This window comes from Orcinus orca, chromosome 3 (genome assembly GCF_937001465.1).
Source record: "Orcinus orca chromosome 3, mOrcOrc1.1, whole genome shotgun sequence".
NCBI lineage: Eukaryota > Metazoa > Chordata > Mammalia > Artiodactyla > Delphinidae > Orcinus > Orcinus orca.
The window spans coordinates 173,632,618-173,656,515 of record NC_064561.1 but is presented as its reverse complement, the minus strand read 5'-3'; the positions used below and the strand labels follow the sequence as shown (position 1 = coordinate 173,656,515).

Here is a 23,898-nt window from a genome sequence, read left to right as displayed (position 1 = left end):
GGTACTTTACAAGTTTGCCTGACATGTTCTTTGGCTTCTCCAAAAGTCTACTTGTTTACACCTTCATCACAGCCACTGGGCAGTGTGCTTCACAATCAGGAAGGACTTCAAAGGCTGGACGCTCAGGTGTTCCACAAACTGCAGTTGTTTCTCAGACACAGGCACCTGGGTACCTGCCATCATTGCAGCATCTCTCAAGATCCAGGTGTTTTGTCCTCTGGCATAGCAAGGAGTTCAAAATGGCCAATCTTGCCTTAGAATTCAGCACTGACCCCACCTGGACATTTCCATCCAAGCTATGAGCTAACATACTGTTACCTACACATACATCAGGAGCCAGGTAGTAAATACATTAGGCCTTCATGGCCGTACAGACTCTGTTGCCCAACTCAACCTACCACTGCAGCATAAACAAATGATAGTTCATAAATAAATGAGCATGGCTATGTTCCAATAAAAGTTTATAGACACTGGAATTTGAATGTTATATAATTTTCACATATCACAAAACATTATTCTTCTTGGCTTTTGTTCAACCATTTAAAACTATAAAAACCATTCTTAGCTCACAGCTGTACATAAACAGGCAGTAGCACAAGACACCCTCTGACAGTGTGTTCTTCTTGCAACCAGGCTTTTGAATGTCCCTGGACATGCACTCATGCTCAGTCAAAATGCTATGGACAAGCCTGATGTTGCTTGTGGGGAATGGGGATTAAATATGTCCACATTGTAGACCTTGTAATAGGCTTCCCCAAGTGGTGTCTGGTTGAAAATCACAAAAGGAATCTAATGTGAGAATAAAAACTTCAGGGGAGAGAACATTTTTCCAAGGGGCCTTCTAGATCTTGCTTAAGACTTGGGTGTTACCATAAGGGCCATGGGAAGCCATTAAAGGAATACCATAATGATATTTCTGTTTCTTCTAGAATATACAAGATGGACTAGACTGAGCAAGAATGAACTACAGGAGACCAGTTAGAAAGACATGGCTGTCATCAGCCTAAGGGTGACAGAGGCCAGAATGAAGATGACAAAGTTACAAAGGGGTGGCAGACACTTACATTTCAGCACTGAACCCAATAAAGTGTTATGAAAAATATAAAAAGGGAAGGAAGGAAGAGAGGGAGGGAAGGGAGGGAGGGAGGGAGGAAGGAGAGAAGGAAGGGGAAAAGAAGAGAAACTTCTACACTCCCCTTAAATAAGGCGACTGTTTGACAATTCATTTGGGCAGGATAAAAGTAATGAAGTTGAGAAGAAAAACCAATGAAGTTGAGAAGAAAAAACTGATCTCAGTGCCCTGAGTTGCAAAACTCATTTTTCTTTTCTCAATAAATGATTGAATCTAGTTGTTTTCATGATTCCACAGTACCCAGGTGGTTACTCCATATGTTTTTAACACTCCCTCTGGAGAGTGAAGGGGAAAAATTCCTACATTCTATTAGAAACCCCAGCCTACTGTTATTTTATGACTTATTTAAAGAAGGCCTTAAAAAAAAAAAATCAATGTCTGTGAATAGTAGAGTTCAACTTTTAGCTGTGAAGGCAAGACACCACAAGTCTGTTTCATGGGTAAATTTCCATGACGGTAAGGCCAACAGATTAAAAGTCTTTGAAAAGATGGATCTTGTAGAGCCAGGGTTTACATTTAAACCATATGTATCATTCAAAGAAATTTAGGCAAACCTTCTTTCTCACATCGAGGTTTGTGACACATCCTGGTGTAATGGCTACGGATTTGGGGATGCTATACTGCCCTGTAGTCTTCCTCTCCCCTCCCCAGTACCTGAGCAGTCTTTCTATTCAAGAAACATCACTTTACTACTAGCAAAATGGAGTAGCCATATCTTTTTTGAGTTAATATAAAAATAATATGGAAAAACAATGCATTACCTTCACATTAGACCTATATAACCACCTGACATAGTTTCCTCATTCACTCTTGTTGTATCACTTAGACCAAAGAAAATTATTAACTCACTTAGCCCAAATACACTCCTCCGTACACTTACTTGTTGTTTATTTTTCCATTTTTCACAATTGTATTGCTAGAAAATTACACAGAAGCCAACACAAAAATTCTCATTGGGATTAATATTTTAAATATTCTTTTAAATTTAAAAGGAAATGTTCCTTTAAAATATTCTCCTATTTTTTAAATAGGTACTTTTTACCTGGGCAATGGTTCTGTCGGGACACCAGGATCTAATAAGGAGAAGACGTCTAAAGCCGTCTAGAGATTTATCGTAGGCATTTGGAAGGGGTTCCTCCTCAGGGTTTTTCTTATCAAACCAAATTTTCCACATTTTCTCATTTCTTGATATCTGAAAATACCAGGGGATAAGAAAAGTGTCACACCACAGAAAAATCTTTCAGTAAGCATTCACAGATATTTTTTCTCTTTCTGACCATTCCAGGCATGTGTGAATGCTATTCCTTGAGTATTTTTTAAAATTTTATATCCTAGCACCAAAAAGTTGAGAGTCTAAAATCAAATGTGATTTGCTCTAAAGTCAGTCTGTACTAACACCAGCCTCCGGCTCCCTCTTAAAGGAGGGAGAGCCCTGGGTTGTGGAATTTCTTCTATGACTTTGTGGGAACAAATCTGCAAAGAATAGAGAAATCAATGGAAATTCATTTTCATTATTTTAAGGAAACCTGTTTTGCTCCATGAGATCCCCTATGACTAAGAACCAAGTCTCAGGCTTCCCTGGTGGCGCAGTGGTTAAGAATCTGCCTGCCAATGAAGGGGACATGGGTTCGATCCCTGGTCCGGGAAGATCCCACACGCCGGGAAGCAACTAGGCCCGTAAGCCACAGCTACTGAGCCTGCGCTCTAGAGCCCTCGAGTCACAAGTACTGAAGCCCATGCTCCTAGAGCCCGTGCTCCACAACAAGAGAAGCCAATGCAACGTGAACCACAATGAGGAGTAGCCCCCACTCGCCACAACTAGAGAAAGCCCGTGCGCAACGAAGACCCAACGCAGCCAAAAATAAATAAATTTATTATTTTATTTATTTATTTATCTTTTTATTTTTGGCTGCCTTGGGTCTTCATTGCTGCACATGGGCTCTCTCTAGTTGCGGCGAGCAGGGGCTACTCTTTGTTGCGGTGCGCGGACTTCTCATTGCAGTGGCTTCTCTTGTTGCGGAGCACGGGCTCTAGGCGCACGGGCTCAGTAGTTGTGGCACATGGGCTTAGTAGTTGTGGCTCCCAGGCTCTAGAGCTCAGGCTCAGTAGCTGTGGTGCATGGGCTTAGTTGCTCCACGGCATGTGGGATCTTCCCAGACCAGGGCTCGAACCCATGTCCCCTGCACTGGCAGGCGGATTCTTAACCACTGCGCCACCAGGGAAGTCCCAAAATAAAACAAATAAATTTATTTTAAAAAAAAAGAACCAAGTCTCATTCACTTATGTTTCCTCATTTCCCAGGACCATTCTTGGAACAAAAGAAGACATTTAATACATGTTTATTATTGAAGTCTCTTGGTCAATACTCTATTAATCTACAGTAATTTGAAATACACCACTTAATATCAGCATCAAATGAATAATCACACTTGCTTCCTTTAGGCAATTGATAAAGGAAAAAAACACAGTCCATTATCATTTGAAGCTTAAAAAATCAAAGAGAGGCAAGCATTACATGGGCAAGCACCTCAAAATCATAGAATAAATCACATCTGCAGATAAACATGATCTTATGTTCTCTGGTATATTCCCTTTGATTACAGCCCCAAGTGTTTTCCTTGGAGATCTAATCAAAGGAAAAACCATTTGGGTTCATATTTAGAAAATATCATGTAAGAATAAAAAAATAACCTCTTTCAATCATGAAACACTACATAATATGGAGGGATTTCAGGTATACAATATAATCTCCAGAAGACAGCTACTTCAATAACTGATCCAGGAAAGGTCACTAGGAGTCATCCCATGGGGGAACAAGCTAGAATGCATTAAAATCTCCCCCCCAAAAAAGCTATTTAACCCAAAAGAATGGCTTATACCCTAATTACACGGTAATCACCAGGTGTAAGCCAAAACATAAAAATATAGCAGAGCTTAAGCTTCCAGTCAATTTAAACTGGCAAAGTCTAGAAAGAGCATTAGGACAAATACCATATGATATCATTTATATGTGGAACCTAAAATATGATACAAATAAATTTATCTATGAAACAGAAACAGACTCACAGACATAGAACACAAACTTACAGCTACCAAAGGGGAAAGGGGGTGGGGGAGGGAGAAATTAGGAGCTTGGGATTAACAGATACAAACTACTGTATATAAAATAGATAAACAACAAGGTCCTACTGTAAAGCACAGGGAACTATAGTCGATATCTTGTAATAAACCCTAATGGAAAAGAATATAGGTATATATATGCACAACTAAATCACTTTCTTGTACACCAGAAACTAACGTAACATTGTAAATCAACTATACTTTAATGATAAAAAAAAAAAAGAACCAGTGTTAAGACATTTTCTGGTGAAAAAGAGCCTTCATCTGGCAGCTGAAGAAAGCCACCTTGCGGTCCATGCAGCTTCTCGCTGGTCATCAGATTCTCAAGAAGCTATTTCCTGGCTTGTCCCAATTCAACTTTCTATACCCAAGTTCCATAATACCCATATATACACAATTCATCAGGAACTTGCTGCTTATGAAAGGACAACGACTTCTAAAGATAAAAGGCCAGGTGTTTGTGTTAGATTCAGACCCAGATGCCTAGCTAAGGCAGTATAAGGAGGAGAGGAAGAAGAGAGAAACAAGAGGTAAGAATGGATATTTATTACTTAGAGGAAGGGTGTCCTTATTACTTTTCATTTGATCTTTAGAAAGACGGCAAGACCTTTTAATCATATCTAATCATTTAATCGAATTGAATCTGTTTCCCCACTCGAGGGTCTCCAATTGGTGATACTGACATATCATCCAGGTCAGCGTTGGTTAAACTTCCTAGGTAACTAATTTCTTCCTGCGAGACCAGCCTGCCATGGATGGAGTGTGCTTTATCAGAGTATGAGTGAGCGGTGAGGAAAGTCAAGCACTGGTCATACCATTTTAAGAGTGACAAAGAAATCTCTCTCTTCCCCAAGTAGTGTAGCCAAATGATAAATCAGGAAGCTGCTCACTGTGACATGATCATAAGTTTACTCAAAGCACAAGTTACCTGATCAAGGACATCAGAAAACTGTCTAAGTTTGCTCAGTTCCACCAAATTCAGCCAGGTCATGTCCAGGATCCATTTGGCTGGTTTAGGAGGACAGGCTTTCAAGTCCAACGAGGCACCACCTTTCAAGTTAAACATATTAAGTTATTAAATTTTTCTTTCTTTACTGTAAAACAATCTCTTTATAAAAAGCTTTTGCTGGAACTATTTTAATATCAATTCTTTTACTACCTGGACATTTATTAAACTCAGAAATATAAGTCATAGTGATGAACAAGCTTTAACATTTAATAAAGGAATAGATGATTTTAGAAAAACACATTTAAGGATCAATAATATAGCTTTGGATTTAGGTAAGTAGTGGATTCTGTCTTAGCTCCAGCTGGCCAAGGTCTGGGACAAGCCAGCTCATCTGTCTGGAACTCTGTTTCCAAATATGTACAATGGGAATAATGAAGCCTAGGTGTTGTGATAATGGCAGAAAATATATAAAGTGAGTGTACAGCACTCAAAACAGGATCAAGGACAAAGCAGAGGGTCACTAAATGAGCAGCTATTGTCAGCATTAAGAATTGCCAAATATTGGCACAAGCTCATTTTAAGGAGATAATTTATCTAGAAACGTTAGTAGCACTACCTGCGTTTGAAGGGTTCTCCTCTATAAATCAGTATATTATTTACATCCATTTTGAGCACACCCAAGGGCCCTGTGCTATGTCACTTATTTTTCGTCAATCTACCCACAACAAACATTTCCATTTGGTACTGACGCCTATCATTTTGCTGATGATTTACCTACGCTCACATAACTCATATAACTCTCACAGCACCAGAAAACAAATGACAGTTTAAAAAGTTATTGTTGCCCATCCCAGAAAAACTAAATGTGTGAACAATCATATTTTAGGTCAAAGAAAGGGTTATCAAGTCTTCTATAGGATAAAATATACTGTTCAATAAATAACATCTATTAAAATGTTTCAGGGAAAATATGCTCTAACCATAATTCTTAGAAAGATATAACCAATCCATTTGGCTACAATCTTTTTTTGAACAGAGCAGGTCATAAACAAGTAATAATACTCAAGATATTTACTGAGCCAATCTCTACTTTATTCAGGTACCATGGACCCCAGGAAATTGCTGTCTTTTGCCAAATCCATCTTAGTAGACGTCCAAGGTAAGTGGAACAAGAGGTAAGTGAAGCCATTTCGGTGAAAATATTAGCTTATGAAAGCAAAACAGATTGCTTGAACACCAGGAAGCAGTTAAAGACCTAAGGACAATGCCACTGTATTGCAAAGTGTCGCACCAATTTCCATGGAAACTGTCCATTTTCCAACAAACTGAAAAGAATAATGTATTCACCACAGGATTAGGGAGAAGCTTTTCATGGAAAAGAGTGTTCCTTGCAGCCAAAGATTATTCATTGTTTAATAGAGGGTAACACTGTCATGAATATCTTGCCTGCCTCAAAAGTATACTTTGGGCAACAAAGAATGTTGTAATGGTAGGGAGTGGGGAACATATTCCTGGATAATATGGCATGAGATTAGATGGACTTTTGATGAATAAACTGCTGGGATAGGAATAATTCAAACTAAATTCTCAAGATGATTGAGAATTATGCCAGTCCCTTCATCCCTCAAACCCTTGCTTTGGGAGAAAGAAGGTTTAAATCTTTATCATTATACCTTGTAAAAGTGAAACATGCTTACAATGATTTATACAAGTTGTACCTTGTATCGTGAAGTGGCATAGCTAAGGCAGACTTAGTCATCCAGCCTGATGCTTTCCCATCTTAGAGATGAGTAAATTAAAAAATCAGTATCAAAACACTGTTGCTCTCTAAATAACATTTTCAAACAAGTGATTTTAAAGTCCTTACAGAAAGAGTTCATGTCATTGGGTAGCTTTCACCAACATAACAAAGGGAAATCTTATGAAACTCTGTGTCCTAAAGGAGTACAAGAAATAGCTGTTGAATGCCAAAGTCCCACAAAATCCTGTCCAACCTATGCAAACCTCAGACTAATCGAAATAAACTAAAAAACTAAAGATAATATAACAATGCCTATCATCTGTTGAGCTATTCTATGTGCCAGGGTTTATATAAGTTGTGCGAATTCTCAACAATCCTGTTATGTAGATTTGACTATCTTTGTTTCATAGCTGAGGCAACTGAAGCTTGAAAAGTTTAAATAACCTGATCAAAACCACTCATCCAGAAGGTGGCAAAGCCACTATTTTCCCTTAGAGTCTTCCCAACTCTAAATCCCATGTTTGTTTCGATCACGCCAAACTGTAACACACTTTACAGTATTTCTGGACACTATGTTCAATGACATTTCCATAGGGAAATGCATCTCACGCCTGAATTGAGGGTGTCAGGAACAACTTTCCCATAGGAAGCTCCATCAGCTGGAGGACCAGAGTCACTGAGGCCAGAAATCATTTATATACGAAGGACTCACTGAAGAAGGCAACTCCTACACCTACATGTCCACCTAAGGTGATGTCTCACCAGACCATTCATCTTCCATGTGCTCCGATTTAGGACACTTGGAACAAAAAGAAACCTAAGGGTCAAGGGTTCAACGTTTAGAAACAAGAGAGAGAAAGAGAAAGAGAGATCATCCACAAATCATAATTTCTGAGTTTTCAAGTCTAACTAAATAAGTCTTTATTGCTACCATAAGATACATAGATATAGTTATAGATGCATAAGCATAGGTATATGAACATGAATATGCATTTGTGTATGTATAAGTATGACTCTGACCTACATACCCCCATGTGTGCCCTTCTCTACTGCCCCCATTGGGATCCTCTTCAAGTTCCTCTGCAAATCTACTCTCCATGTAGGTGAAGTCAATGAAAATCCACCCCTCCAAAGATAAAGTTGTGCCTTAGCTTTAAAGATAAGCCTTTGTTTAAAAAGGTAGAGTAGATAAAACCATTTCGAGCCTAGCATCATTTCCACTGTTTCTTTAAATACTTTTTGTCCAGACATTCAAGAATGTGATAGCAAATGTGTGTTTCCCAGCCTTCCATGGCAGAGGGGCCCTGTCTGTGATCAATGCTACAATAGATACAGAGGAAATATCCATGGGATGAGTGGCATGGTCACCTCACCCACTCTGCTCCAGCCACCCTGGTTGCTTTGCTTTGCCTTCATCATAGGATGCCCTCTCCCACTAGAGGCATTGATGTCACCTCCTCAACCTTCAGCACTTTCTCTAAACGTCCCCAGGACCAGCATCCCCTGGTCCCTCAGGTCTTGGCCACCTGTCCATCTCTCGGGAATCCTACCCAATGAGAGATCCCATTAAATATCCCATTAAAAATTTTAAACCTTCCCCACTCCACATACTAAACATTCCCCAACTCCCTTATCCTTCTCCGTTTTTCCATAGTGCTTACTAGCTCCTCACACACTGCACAATTTACTTACTGTTTATTATGTTTCAAGCGCCTATTCTGTGTCCTGGCATGCAATAGTTTCCCAATAAATATTCATGCAATTAATGAACAAATAAAATAGCTCAGACTTCCCTGGTGGCGCAGTGGTTAAGAATCCACCTGCCAATGCAGGGGACACGGGTTCGATCCCTGGTCCAGGAAAATCCCACATGCCATGGAGCAACTGAGCCCGTGCACCACAACTACTGAGCCCGCATGCCACAACTACTGAAGCCCGCATGCCTAGAGCCCGTGCTCCACAACAAGAAAAGCCACCACAATGAGAAGCCCGCACACCACAACGAAGAGTAGCCCCCGCTCGCCGCAACTAGAGAAAGCCCGTGCACAGCAACAAAGACACAACACAGCCAAAAATAAAAAGATTAATTAATTAGTGATTAATTTTTTTAATGTTAAAAAAATCTCACATAAATGCAATCTTCAGTGAAATGCAAGGAAACTGCTATTGCTAAAAAGAAAAATGCACAAGACCTTCACTATAATTCCTACATCTGCACAATGCTTTCTATTCTAATATTGACCTTTAATAAGGGTGAGAAACTCTTCATGCTTGACTCGGTTCCTCTGCATGTCAATCTTTAGGGTAAGCAGCAGGGTGAAGAGAAATTTGTGCCCCTCGTACAAACCCTGAGCCGTGTACTTATAAACCTCATAGGTCATGTGCTCAATGATATTAGCGATCCTCTTGCTTGTAACTGGGCTCTTGACAGACCTGGAGAAGAGAACATTTAAATCAGCCTTGCCCCATCCTTTTCAATTGTCCCTAAAAACAACGCCTTTAATGGAAAATAAGTAACTCTGGAGGACCAATTCTTATTTTTTACACATCAAGAGTAAGCCTCCTAAATCTAAAATAACAAGCACTCTCTCCACATGAAATAACAGAATCCCCCATGTTGTCTGAATCAATTTTACCTGCGGAGTATTATCACTCACAACAATGTCTGGGGAATTTTCTTGTTTAACAGAAACTTGGGGAAACCAAAGGAATCGATCAGTGGATGAATAGTTGGTAGAGCTTTCTCTAAGCATAAAATGACAAATGAGAATGATTTGTTAACACACTGGTAATTACACTCAACTTAGATTTAAAGAAAAAGAAGCAGCTTAGTTGCAAAGGGAAAATAAGTTATCAATGTAATGTCACCGTTCTAACCCACAGATACAGAATTCAGCTTGGCTTCCTGAGTACAGACGTACCTGGCCAAGGAAAGGTCAAACAAGCCAAGAAACTGGCGGAGCGAAGTCTGATACATCTCACTAACCAGGCACATTTCCGTGATGAGGAAGTAGAGGATGCTGCCCCGAGTAGCAACTAAAAGACAAAGAGCAACGATGCACTTGCTACAAGTGCAGAAAATAAATGACCCATGCACAGATCAGTCTAAATGCTAAATGAAACAAGTTTTATTTGTACGTCTTAGTAATGACTATCTACCAACAATGGGAGTCTAGAGCAATGTCATCATATATATTTAATTCTTCTTTGTAAGCTTTGAACAAGTAGTCTGCTATTTGGGTTCATTAAATGATACTTTCTGTTTTAGAATCTCTAGATTCCTTACAAATAAATTTTATTACACTCTTTCATAGGTAGAAAAGACAAACAGTGGGACAGCATGGATTGTATTGTAACATCCGGCAAACTGGGTAGGCATTGTTAAGGACCTCATTCTTAAGCTCCGTGAGGAAGCCCTGACTAAACTTGGCCTCAAGGTGGTAAGCCAAGGCATCGCAAAGATGACACTCCTGACTCTCCACCAGTAGATATTGTTTCAATTATTTTTCCAAAAGGCATGATAAATTACTAAAGGAAATTGAATTCTTTTAGCAGGTTCCCTTTATAACCCATGAACAACACTGATTTGCTGATCTGTGGATAAGGTTGAAGAGTTCCCATGAGACCAGAGAACTACCTGGACTCATGGGAACTCTACAGGACTACAAACAAAATACAGGCTTATTGTTACCAAATGATAAACAACTAGTGAACAGCCCACAAATGCAGCACAAATTCCTCAGACTTCACTAGTTTGTAGTCGGAGGTCTTTAATAATTCTCCTCTTTACTTTCTGGTTTAAAAATAAGTTCACAGGAACCTTAAAGAATTTGCCAATAACATGAATTATAAGCACCTAGAAAATTTACACCATTATAAAATTTCTTCGTCTCAATTTTACTGAATATTTAAAGAAATGCCACACAACACAAATGGCCACCCCACGTTGCATAGTTGTTTTCATAACATCCTTACTTCAATTTCTCTAATTCTCATTTCTCGCTTCATTTTCCTGTGACATTTGTCTTTTATTACCAAACTCACCAGGTCTATATTCCTCCCGGGCTGAGTTAATTTGAATTTCTGTCTCAGCTGAAATTTCCAGCTTCTGGGTCACCTCCTCGGCTGTCTTTTTGGTGTTACTCAACACAAGGATGATACTCTCATCTTCCACCAGGGACCCCTGGGTACTGGTCAGATGGTAAAGCAAATTATCTTCTAGCTCCTTCATTCTCCTCTTGTTTGCAGTTACATCTTCCATGAGATGAGTTCTTTCTTTCTCCAGTTCCTGTTAATTTGCATAAATATATTTTTTTCTTAATGAACACCTATGGTTTGGCCATTCCTTAAAAAGTTTACCTATGGGGCTGCTCTCGAGTTCCTGTACTGTAGTTATCATATTTGACTGCAGGAAATACGGACATCAAAGTTAGAGGAGGAGAATTAATGGAGGAAAGAAGAATTGGTGGCAAACAATGTAAAATGTGCTAAAAATATTACCAGTATTAACTATTTACCATCTATTTATTTCCTAAAGTCAACTCATTTTTAAGGGACTTCTGTGATCATATTTACTCCTGTTTTGAAACTGAAATTTATTTGAAGACAATATATGCGTCTCAGATTAAAACATTTACCTCTGTTTGGTTTCTTGTTTAAAAGAGCTCTATGGTTGTTTGAATGTGATTATTCTCAACTTGTATGTTGAAATAGTATCCAACTCTGTGACAAGCAAGTGTCCAAAAGTTAGGCAAGCAAACTGCGCTGCTACCGCAGGTACATTTAAATTGAAAAATCATCTTGACCTGAAAAGAATAGATGCTGTCCTCTCCAAGAGAAGGGACATTCTGAATCCTTCCTAAAAGGCTTTTATGGGTAGCTGGGGAGAGAATGGCTTTGGAAGATTATTGCCCTTATTGGCTATTCCTTCCTTTTGGTAGTTTGGAGAGGGAGAGACAGTGAAAGAGAAGGAAAGAAAAGATGGGGTTGGTGAGGGTGAGGGAAGGAGGAAACAGCCATGACACTCAACAAGCCAAGGGCAGCAGGAAACCCAGAGGCTGGGAGACGCTGCCAGCACCAAGTCAAATTGTACATGAAAGTCAAATTGTTTCATGAGAGACTCTAACTTGAAGTTAATAAAAGATTCAAAAGAGGAAAACACAATGAGGAAATAGAATTTAAAATTGGAAGAGAAAGATATGCATTAGCAAGTTTGCTTGAAAAGCTTTCTAAATATAGTGTCCATTGACAAGGTACCTATGCTTACCTGCATTACTAAAGTTACGCACATTTCAGTGTAAATACAGTATGGGGAAACGAGGGTTAAATGCAGGTGACTTGAACAGGAGAGCACTGTCGGCACTTCCAGGTGTGCGGGTACCTGGGCATGTGATACCAAGCTCACACTGCTAGAGCAGCTTCAGAAAGGTAAATACTCAGTTAGGTATCCTGGATATGGCTCAGCAGGTTTTGTAGATTCTACCCCCTATCGAGAAAACTACAAATCTAAAGTTATATGCAGTGATGAATCACATGAAATCATATAAAATATAATAGGACTATTCATTAATTATGTGATTATTTACTTTCTTTCTAATAACGTATAAATTACTTAATAGTTATGCTGCAAGCATTTTTTGGTTCATTGATACATTCTCCATCTCTTAGTACAATGTCCGATACGTAGTAGGCTCTCAATATTGCCCGGTGAATGATTAAATGCTATACCCCTTTTCAAACTGATAAACTGAAACACATTAGTGTACCAGAAAATCTAGTCATGTCGTAGTGCCAGAAATACAGACATGAAAATTCTCCCTTTGTAACAAAAACCATGAAGTTAAAAATAAAGGTCATGGTAGCAAAACTGCACGAAGGCAAAAAGCAAAGAGCACTGGCATCTGCTGTATGTTCTAGCTAGTTAATCACCATTGGTTGAACAGTTATGGTGGGTGGGACCCTACCAGGCTCCCAACTCATGCTCTGAGCACAGTGAGTCAGGTCCTGGAACATTCTAGAAAAAAGAAAAATTCCCTCTTTAAGCAAAACAAAAGCTCAAACTTGCATCAATTCTTAATTCTTTGAGATACAGCAATGCAATTAAGACCTGCTCTTACTGTCTTTGCTTCCATGTGTTATTTGGTTACATTTGAAAGCTTCCTTACTGGTCATTTTATTTATTTTTTTTAACATCTTTAGTGGAGAATAATTGCTTTACATTGCTGTGTTAGTTGCTGCTGCATAACAAAGTGAATCAGCTATACATATACATATATCCCCATATCCCCTCCCTCTTGCGTCTCCCTCCCACCCTCCCTATCCCACCCCTCTAGGTGGACACAAAGCACCGAGCTGACCTCCCTGTGCTATGCAGCTGCGTCCCACTAGCTATATATTTTACATTTGGAAGTGCATATATGTCCATGCCACTCTCTCACTTTGTTCCAGCTTACCCTTCCCCCTCCCGGTGTCATCAAGTCCATTTTCTACGTCTGCATCTTTATTCCTGTCCTGCCCCTAGGTTCTTCAGAACCATTTTTTTTTCTTTTAGATTCCATATAATGTGTTAGCATCCAGTATTTTTCTCTACCTGACTTACTTCACTCTGTATGACAGACTCTAGGTCCATCCACCTCACTACAAATAACTCACTTTCGTTCCTTTTTATGGCTGAGTAATATTCCATTGTATATATGTGCCACATCTTCTTTATCCATTCATCTGTTGATGGACACTTAGGTTGCTTCCATGACCTGGCTATTGTAAACAGTGCTGCAATGAACATTGGGGTGCATGTGTCTTTTTGAATTATGGCTTTCTCAGGGTATATGCCCAGTAGTGGGATTGCTGGGTCATATGGTAGTTCTATTTTTAGTTTTTTAAGGAACCTCCATATTGTTCTCCATAGTGGCTGTATCAATTTACATTCCCACCAACAGTGCAAGAGGGTTCCCTTTTCTCCACACCCTCTCCAGCATTTATTGTTTGTAGATTTTTTGATAATGGCCATTCTAACTGGTGTGAGGTGATACCTCATTGTAGTTGCGATTTGCATTTCTCTAATGATTAGTGATGTTGAGCATCCTTTCATGTGTTTGTTGGCACTATCCTTACTGGTCATTTTAATTCATTTATTTACCAGATAATAATCTTGTATTTGAGATAATGTAGAAATTAGTATAAACAAGTGACATTCAATGGTTACGATAAAATTCCTTTCCATGGCAGTTATAATAAATGCACTCACAATATGGTTACACTAGGAAACAAAGTGATAATAAAATTAAATGGAAAGAATTCAAGTATTTTTATTGCCATATTCTTAAATTTTACACACTCTCATTATCGTTTCTGAGTTCTTAAAGGTGAGCCTGATAAAAGTCCGCACATGAAGACAGGTAAGGGAAGGAAAGTAAAACAGTGAGAAGAGTGAGCATTTTGACATCAGGAAGACACTTTAAATTCTAACACCCAGGACTTATTAACTGCATGACCTTGGCCATGTTATGCAAGTCTATAAGCCTCAGTTTCTTCATCTGCAAAATGGACATAAAAACAGCTCAGAGAGTGATTGTAAGAATATCATTAGCAAAGAAGCTCAAACCAGTGACTGGATCATGACAGCTGCTCAGAAGACGTCTCTTCTCTCTATCCCCTCCCTTCACTCGTTTCCAGCATGGATTTTTCAGATGCATTGTAATATTTATTTGGAAATGAGTAGTTTGAAAAGTAAAATTATAAGTTGGTACAAAATAAATCACACTTTAGAATTTCACCTATCATTGTAAAAGCATAATAAAGGAGCTGAAAGGGATTTTTTTTAAGGAGAACTTTCTAATCTTGCACTTACAATGCTAAGGATGCATGCTTTCATGTCTGCTGGAGATGAGACCATGGGCTATCAAATCCGAAATCTGCACCAAGTCTTACTGAGCCTTCCTGCATAAGCCTTCCTCCATTTTTTTCCAATTACATAGCAATTGCCCTAATGTAGGCTTTAATTACTGCTCGGGGGACTACACTAACCATAACTGGTCTCCCCACTGATCTTTTGCTCTGCCATCACCCCCTTCTCTGCTCCCAGTCATAGACCTTTCCTTTACTATTTGGAAAGGTCCAAAATTTTCAACATAGTTTGCAAAACCTGTTACAACCTACATTTCCAATCTCATCTCCACTTGAGAACTACAGGATTGAGACTAAAATTATGCCTCCACAGTGCTTATGAAAACCATTATTAAGAAAATAAACATACTTACTAGTAATACATACAATAAAGTACAAACTATTCCTTTCCTGATTTTAAAGATAGTAAGTAAAAGCTTGAACATTATTGAGTTGATTATGGTCAATTTAATGTCATTGTTAACATTAATTAAATAAAATTGTCACTTAAAGAAATGCTTATATTCCCAAAGGATTAAAATAAGGCTAAGGAGTACATTTCCCCCATAGTTTGAAACTGATGAAATAATATACTCTAAAGTAAATACTACAACCTAAAGTAATATTTGGAATTCCAAAAGCAAACTGTTCATTAAATAGCACACCAGTGGCCAAACAGTAAGCTAGAACAATAGTTATGGGGCAAAGAAAGATACCTCTGAAAGAAAATAGAACAATTGCTATTTGCTTTTCATTTGAGTTTTAAAAATGGAAAACCTATGGGATAAAGTTTTAGGCATATTTTCATTTGTATGACAGATTTAAACATATTTCTGTTGAACTACAACTTTAGTTCCATAATACAGTTCTTTTACAAATTAATACGAAGGGGCAAAATTAATCAAAATAATTTTGTCTATTAGCATTTTTCCCACCAAAGGGATTATCTCTTAGCACACACACATGCACACACGCACACACACACACACATTTGTGCTATATATTCTATACATTAAGACCACAACGTAAAAATTTTATATAAACTGTGATAATGTGAAAAGTATCCCTGAATTGAATAAGAAAGTACATCAGTGATTCAGTACAACTTCATGAAATGTACTATTGATCAATTACATGATCAAAAGTTAAGTGGCTCAACAAGGATGCAAATGAAAACTCAAATTCTTTCTGTTCATAAACTTCAACTATAACCAAAGTTTTGGAATCAATAAAAGGAAATAGATGACAGCCTTCCACAGTTCTCATTTTTAACGTATCACCCAGGCTTTATTCCCAAAGATTCTTTCTCTCTGTACCTTGCACTGGTAATTAAAATGAAAGATTAAACAACTGAACTCAGAAACAGATTTATTTTTTCTCCACCACCAATAACAATGGTGATAACAATGTCTATTTAGTGTCTTTATTAAGTTATTTCCCATGTCAGTTCCACCAAGTTTAGGTCCTTCCAGCTCCAAAAGAAATAAATCATACACCTGTTTGCTCATCCGAAATTCTGAACAAGGATGACACTTGAGGCTTTGTATTGTGCGGCTAGTAGAAGCTGTTAATTGATATTAATATTTTTCTCCTAATAGTACATAGTTTTCTTTGAGATTCTTTCTTATTCTCTAGGATCAAGGTGAGGGTGACCCGAAGAGACCAGGTTTCTTTAAAGGAAAGTTTCCGGAGGGCTACTGGTTTGCTGCCTATTTAAAATGGTCTTGATACATCACCTTCTGATGACAACAGCAGGCCGTCTAAATATACTCACAGGTACATCAGGTGAACAATTGAATATGACCTTGATGTGAACTTGAACAGCCCATGCATTTAAAAAGACTGCCTTGAAGCACACAGAAAAGTATAAAGTCAGTTAAAAATCTGCCTTCCTTTTGCTTTCATAGGCTCTGAGGTTTCCCTTTGTCTCTTAAACAAACAAACCTGCTCAGGCTGTACAGCTGAGCATTCATGAGACCAGATCCTGCACGATAATAAGGTTCCTCACTGCCTGTATTCCCAGAACACTGGACAGCTGGTGAATTTATGGACTCAAAGAACTAAGAGTAGCCTTTCCCTTGTATCCTAAGTTACTGTTCCAAGCTGCCTTTCACAAGAAGAATCAACAGACCAGTGAAGGCATAACTCATCCTGACTGAAGATGTTCACCATTTGTTTCAATGCTCTCTACATTTAGGGAATTTCTTAGATGCTTTCCAACATCAACTTCCTATCTGTGGGATCTTCCTAGCTTTCAAGAGCCCCCCCGCCTTGGCCCAAAAACATTTCATATTGATATTTTTACCATCACCCAAGATGTGATCATAGTAAGAGAGACTTCCAGGTCGCTGAAGTCAAAGAAACAATTTGGACTTAACGTTTTAGATCTGTATCCATAGGCATAGACATAGGCTCTTTTCAACTGAGTCACTAGATGATAAAAAAAAAAATACCCTGAAAGCACCAGAGACCAACTCAGACCCACTTGCCACCACCCAGGCTGAAAAGATTCAGCAAAGTGAGCAAATTCAGGAGCATGATGGGCAGAAAAGATGCTGCAAAAGGAAAAGCTGCTGGCAGAAAGGAGGCTACTTAAAATCCATCACAAATAAGTCTAGCAGCTCACTTTGCTTTAGAGAAACAAAAAATACAGGTTACGTGTTGTATTCTAACGTGGTTCAGGGTAAAATGACTATTAGAACAGAATGAGTGTCACGTCACTCTGACCACACTTTTGTGAGAATCATTCCTTTGAGACTGGGACAAATTCTGATAATGAGATGATGGTAAGAGAATAATGTCTGAAGGCACCCAACTTTCCCAGGAAGTAAGAAAAAGCCTGGCCTGGGATCCATTACTGGCTTTTCAAGGCTGTTCAAAATCTTCCAGTGAGCTTCCAGTGCCCCATACTTCATCTTAAAACTCTGCTGCAACAATTACAGCTCAGTCCTGGAGTTGTTGCTGTGTTTTGTGGCAACCAAAAATCTGGGAAGCCAAATTATTTTTTTCCAAGGAGACTGTATTCATCTCAGCTGAATCGTAAGAAAGCCGAGGACAAGGATATTATTCAAAGTGCTATCAAAGCCCCTTATCTACCTGAAGCCAGCACTACAGGTGAAAGCAGAGCCTACAGTACGGGCAATGGATACTGCCCGAGGACTCTCAGGGATGCCCCGGCTCCACAGATATGCTGTTGATCAAGAACCCCTGTCCTTCCTGAAATAAGGGTGTGGCAGCACTAAACTTCCTCAACCACCTCTACTGAGATTTCAAAAATAAACAAGTAGATATTTGGAAGGATGTTATTTCTTCAACAGCCAGTCTGTGGTAGGAACGCTAGCATCGGTTCCTGCCATACTGAGGTCACCAACCGTGTGAATTTATGAAGTTGGATTAAAGGCTTTGAATGCAATTTCCAACCGTATAACTCTATGATTTATGTACAACAAATTAAAAAGTAAACAGAGAAGATTCATTAAAAAGGAAGAGGGGAAGAAAGAGAGAGAAAGAGAGAAACATAAGGAAGGGCTCAGAAGGCCAAGCATGGTACGACATACAGAAAAGGTAAAAAGAATGGGAGGGACAGATTTCAAAGGTTTTGCCAAGAGATTTAACCTAAATAACTCTTTAGGTCAGTGTAGAAGGGAGGTATAAAGTAAACCAAACTCCACATTGCCATCGAACTCAGGAAAAAAATCAATAGCAACTTTCAGAGTTCACGCAGTTTCACCAAAGCAGTCCTATTAAAATCCTCCAGATTTCTTTCCTTAAGGCTCAGATGTTCCCCGGAGAAAATGGTGACTCAGAACACAGAAGTTATAAATTACTGGCCATTTTTCATTGAGAGAAAACAGATATGGAGTTATGCTTAGAGCATAATGAATCCGGTAGCCCTCAGAAGGTGCACAATGAAACCTAGTGTCACCAACTTCTATCTTCTCACAACATACACAGAGCTCTCTTGCATAACAAATAAGAATTGGCAATGTCATGTCATCTGAGTAAAACGTTTTAATTTTATATTCCAAAAGCATAATAATGAATCGAATGAAAGAAAATCTAGATGTGTACTAGAAAGCTAAAAAATCAACAGGTGACTAGAATTAATAATTGAACAAACTTCAGAAAAATAAAGTAATATAAATCCAGAACAATGATACTGAGACTGATAGTCTCATAGTTACACCAGTCCCCTATATAAAATCAATTGATGATCTATATGATTTACGTGATGCAGATGCAACATACTGGGTAGATAATTGGTTAGTAGTTATTTAAGACACTTGGAAATTAATAATGGAAGAAACATAGGAATTAAAGGAGGAGACTCAATCCTATTACAACTTTCATCATATCATTTTTGTCAATGAAAAAATCGCAACATAATGCAGAAAGCGGTAGGGCCATACTTCACTCACCTGCTTCTCTGTGAGAATGACTCTCCCCAGTAATTGATCTTCTAGACCTTTCATGGTGACAGTGAAGTCAATGATGGAGGTCCGCGCACTTATTTCAGGGGTGTAGGCTGGATTGGGCAGCTTGGTGGTAATGTAGAGTCTGAAGCCATCCATCACATCTACCTCTTTGTCACCGACCTTCACCTTTTTTATAAAAAAGAAAGTTAAAAGTCATAAAACAGAGATACACCTTACTGTGTGCTTTTTGTATAGGATCCAGTATTGCTTTTAACAGCTGTGTACCTAGAGATCATCTGTATACTAAAAAAGAAATGGTCATTAGGCATTCACAGGGCTTTAAGCCACTAGGATGAAAGGAAAGAAGGATGGAAATAAGAGAGGAAGGAAGCGAGGGAGGGAGGGAGGGAGGGAGGGAGGGAGGGAAGGGGGGAAGGAAGGAAGTTAATTCAATATATAGAGAATTTATCACCAAAATTGTTGTGATCATACTGCAGAAGTGAGATGGGTTCCCCATCCAAAATTTGGTTCAGAAGTCAAGACTGATGATGTCACTCATGTAACAAAAAGATATGAAAATGTTTATTATTCACATGAGACTTTCTGGAAATATTAGGGTAGGCTCCCAAACAGGTCCAAAAAAAACCTCACTTGAGAGAGTAGGGAGGGGAAGCTGTTTTAGAGTTTTATGGTGGTTACCCAATGGGGCTGGGATGAAGTTTCCCAGACATGGTCATGAGCAGAGAGCTGCATGATTTGAACTTCCCACCAGTGCCAAAGGAGAGTGGACCTGCGTTTTCTTATCAGCTTGCCCACATTGGGGATGGAAGGGGAGAGGGTCACGACAGGGCTTGAAAACTGTCCGAAGTCAAACATCACAATGGAGTCAGACTTTATTATACAAGTGAAGTAGATATTCCTATAAAGACGGCTCTTGATCCCAACTCAGGAAGCGTAGAAAAGCAAATGCCTCAAATTTGAATTGCTGCCTATTGAGAAACTGTCACCTATGTCACATTTACCTGGCCTCATGGTAATTATTCTGCACATTGTCATCTATAGGTTTAACCTACCTTAAAGGTAGACCCGGTCTTAATGAAGTTTCTCTCCAGAACATTATCCAGGGCTGGATCTAGTTCCTCCGCAACATCTTCGATAAGCAAGGGCCTTCCAAGAGAAAGACTGTCCTCTAGGTGGTTTCTGAAGTACTTGTGATTTAGAGATGTGATCTAGAAAGAAGATCGAAATGCTGCTCTAAACTGTTTCCATTCTTCACTTTAGCAAACCATCAATCCCTTATTTATTTTTTTTAATTGAAGTATAGTTGATTTACAATGTTGTGTTAGTTTCAGGTGTACAGCAAAGTGATTCAGTTATACATAATTTTTTTCAGATTCTTTCCTCTTATAGGTTATTACAAAATGTTGAGTATAGCTACCTGTGCTCTACAGTAGGTCCTTGTTGGTTATCTATTTTATATATAGTAGTGGGTTTATGTCAATCCTAAACTTCTAATTTATCCATCTCCCCCACTTTTCCCCTTTGGTAACCATAAGTTTGTTTTCTATGTCTGTGAGCCTGTTTCTGTTTTGTATATAACTTCATTTGTATCATTTTTTTTTTACATTCCACATATAAGTGATATCATATGATATTTGTCTTTCTCTGTCTGGCTTACTTCACTTTGTATGATAATCTCCAGGTCCAGCCATGTTGCTGCAAATAGCATTATTTCATTCTTTTTTATGGCTGAGTAATATTCCACTGTGTAAATATACATCTTCTTTATCCATTCCTCTGTTGATGGACATTTAGGTTGCTTCCATGTCTGAGCTATTGTAAACAGTGCTGCAATGAACATTGGGGTGCATGTACCTTTTTGAATTATGGTTTTCTCCAGATATATGCCCAGGAGTGGGATTGCAGGATCATATGGTAGCTCTATTTTTAGTTTTTTAAGGAGGCTCCAGAGCATTTGACTGCATCATTCCCTTTTACTGACAAGCAAGTAAAGGTTGTATGGCAATGTTGCCTTTTCCTCACCACCACCATATTTGTGACAAATAATCATTGGAATAATTATGAAGTGTCTTTATAAAGTGCTGTATACTTAGTGTGATATAGCTCCACCCTGCTCTGTTTATGAATGAGGGCCCTAGGACCTAACAGAAGGGAGTCTGAAACCTTTGAAAGATAGCATTGGAGAGATCAACAAGAATGCAAATAATGCAATTTTTAGAAATCATTTCTAAATACTAATATCTAAATATTAATAATAAAATTATTTCTAAATATGAAATATTTCTTTATTCTCAGATACTTGTTGATCTGGGTCACTAAAATTGATTAGTAGCATAAATAGACTCAAACCCAGATTACCTGGAGTTCATTTTGGTTTTCTTTATTTTTAACCCAGATCTTCCCTTGAGTCTGTGGATCTATTAACAAAGGGTAGCGAGATGCCTTTGTGACAATAATTCCATTCTGAATGGACAGGTCATCGTTTGGCAGGCCTTGGAGGTTCCATTCACTAATGGTAGGAGCATCAATCAACATCTCATTGAGATTTAGATTGTCTCCAAATGGAATTTTCCGGGCTTTCATTTCCTTCTGCCAGTCATTTAACAGCAAATTGCGAAATTCTTGGTTAAACGGACCAGAATAAGATAGGAAAGCTGTAGCCAACAACACATCCCCTAAAACGGAAAACGAAACATCACTGAAATACTCTGTGATCAGCCCTGTAATTCTGCAGAATGTTAGAAATGAAAAAAAAGACAACCATTCTTTCAAACGAAATTTCAGAAACCAAATTGTAACCACAAGTTGCTGTGTCTTGTGAATAGCCGTAGCTTAGTTCATTGTTAATGAGTCCACATGGTCCACCAAGTAATAGCTGCTAGTAGTCACGCACCAGATTATGTTGACTCTTGTTGGATATGAGAGGATGATTTCTGAGTTTAAGAGATACACCAAAACCTCAGAAGACAGAGCCTCCGTTCTAAGTGACCTTGATCGATATGGCCATTCACTCGTGGGAGAATTCAAAAATGACCTGATAATAAGAGGTTGAAATCTAATAAGCATTGCCTAAATGCCAGACCAATATTCATCCTTTTGAAATAGCTGGACACACACACACACACACACACACACACACACACAGAGAAATTTGAAGTAATAGAGTGCTGATGGGTATTCTGATTAAAACTTAAGTTGCTCACTCTCTATCATAGTCAACACGTAATCTCATTAATAAAGGAATTACATACCTACAAGTCTTTTAGTTTGTGCAGCAAACTCCTTGCTCTGCTCTGTCCATCTTTCTTTTTCCCCTGCCAGTCCCCCGATCAGCGCGGAAGCGGTCTGCATTTTATGTCTGCACCTCTCTGCATCTTCAAGCAAGGTCTAAAAACAGATAGAACCAGAAGAAAACCTTTGTTCAGATATATGTATCCTGGAGCTCAAAAACATAATTTTAAAACATCATATGTTATCTTCCTTTCTGAGATATGTGAGCCACTTATTCCACAGGAAGCGTTAGATTCCATTTCTGTGGGTCTGTCTCAGCCCAGCCTGTGTCTTAAGCCCTATCTATGGAACATAGATGGATTCCTCAGGAGGGACCCTGAGGCAATGGGCAAACCCTCCCCAGATGTTAATAAACTGAGAAACAATGGAGATTTGCATCATTTATGATGTTCGTATCAAAAAATTAGAAATAAAGTATCAACATACATGCTAATATCACATAGCACAACAAAATGTAAAGAAATACATATCCCTACTTAAAAATGAGGAATATTTCTCATGTTAAAGTTCTAGCATCAGTACTGCTTTGCCTAACTGCACATCTCCTTTTACTTTAGGTGAAACTTTAGATTGTCTTCAGGTTGTGGAGTCCTGAAGCATTCACAAATGCTGGCCACACTGACTTAGTAGGTCCCTCTCTGCTGTTCTTGTGTCAGTAAAAGACCTTTAACCGGACTTCCACACACTATTGCACTCAGGGCTTTGTTCTTAATAACAAATGGCTCCAGGGGCTTCCCAGGTGGTGCAGTGGTTGAGAGTCCGCCTGCCGATGCAGGGGACGCGGGTTCGTGCCCCGGTCCGGGAGGATCCCACATGCCACGGAGCAGCTGGGCCCGTGGGCCATGGCCGCTGAGCCTGCGCGTCCGGAGCCTGTGTTCCGCAATGGGAGAGGCCACAGCAGTGAGAGGCCCGCGTACCGCAAAAAAAAAACAAAAAACAAATGGTTCCATTTCTCTATGTTGAAAAGACAGCTGCTAATTCTATTTGTAAAAATGTATACTTATGGTACAATAATGGATATGGCTAAAGATTTGGCTATGTGATCAGTCACTGGAAGTTCACGTATAATATTTATATATATTTATATAATGTACATATGGCATATATACGCTAAATGTCTAACAATAGAGGATAATTTACATAGATTATGGTATATTGTGAACAAGAATGCTCTGAAGCCATTAAAAATATAATCATTAAGAAAAATAATCATTAAGTTAAAGAAAAACAGTCATTAGCTAAAAATTCAATTTATAAAGCAGTATGTACTCAATTATCTGCTACAATTTTACATGGATTTTAAATATATGTAAATCAGGCATATGTGCAGATATGAAATGATAAA

General features: G+C 38.7%; 1 protein-coding gene across 1 annotated transcript in view; it reads right to left on the bottom strand.

Moving 5' to 3' along the window:
• The window catches only part of DNAH5 (dynein axonemal heavy chain 5), a 376,240-nt gene that overhangs the window by 24,194 nt on the left and 328,148 nt on the right, over positions 1 to 23,898 (bottom strand). The window contains exons 64-72 of the mRNA XM_033436578.2: positions 22,514 to 22,649; positions 21,621 to 21,937; positions 20,315 to 20,470; positions 19,245 to 19,427; positions 10,987 to 11,230; positions 9,864 to 9,978; positions 9,185 to 9,375; positions 5,181 to 5,302; positions 2,175 to 2,324 (exon numbers count right to left, since the gene is read on the bottom strand). Of these exons, the coding sequence (XP_033292469.2) occupies positions 2,175 to 2,324; positions 5,181 to 5,302; positions 9,185 to 9,375; positions 9,864 to 9,978; positions 10,987 to 11,230; positions 19,245 to 19,427; positions 20,315 to 20,470; positions 21,621 to 21,937; positions 22,514 to 22,649 (1,614 nt within the window). The remainder of the gene's footprint in view (positions 1 to 2,174; positions 2,325 to 5,180; positions 5,303 to 9,184; positions 9,376 to 9,863; positions 9,979 to 10,986; positions 11,231 to 19,244; positions 19,428 to 20,314; positions 20,471 to 21,620; positions 21,938 to 22,513; positions 22,650 to 23,898) is intronic.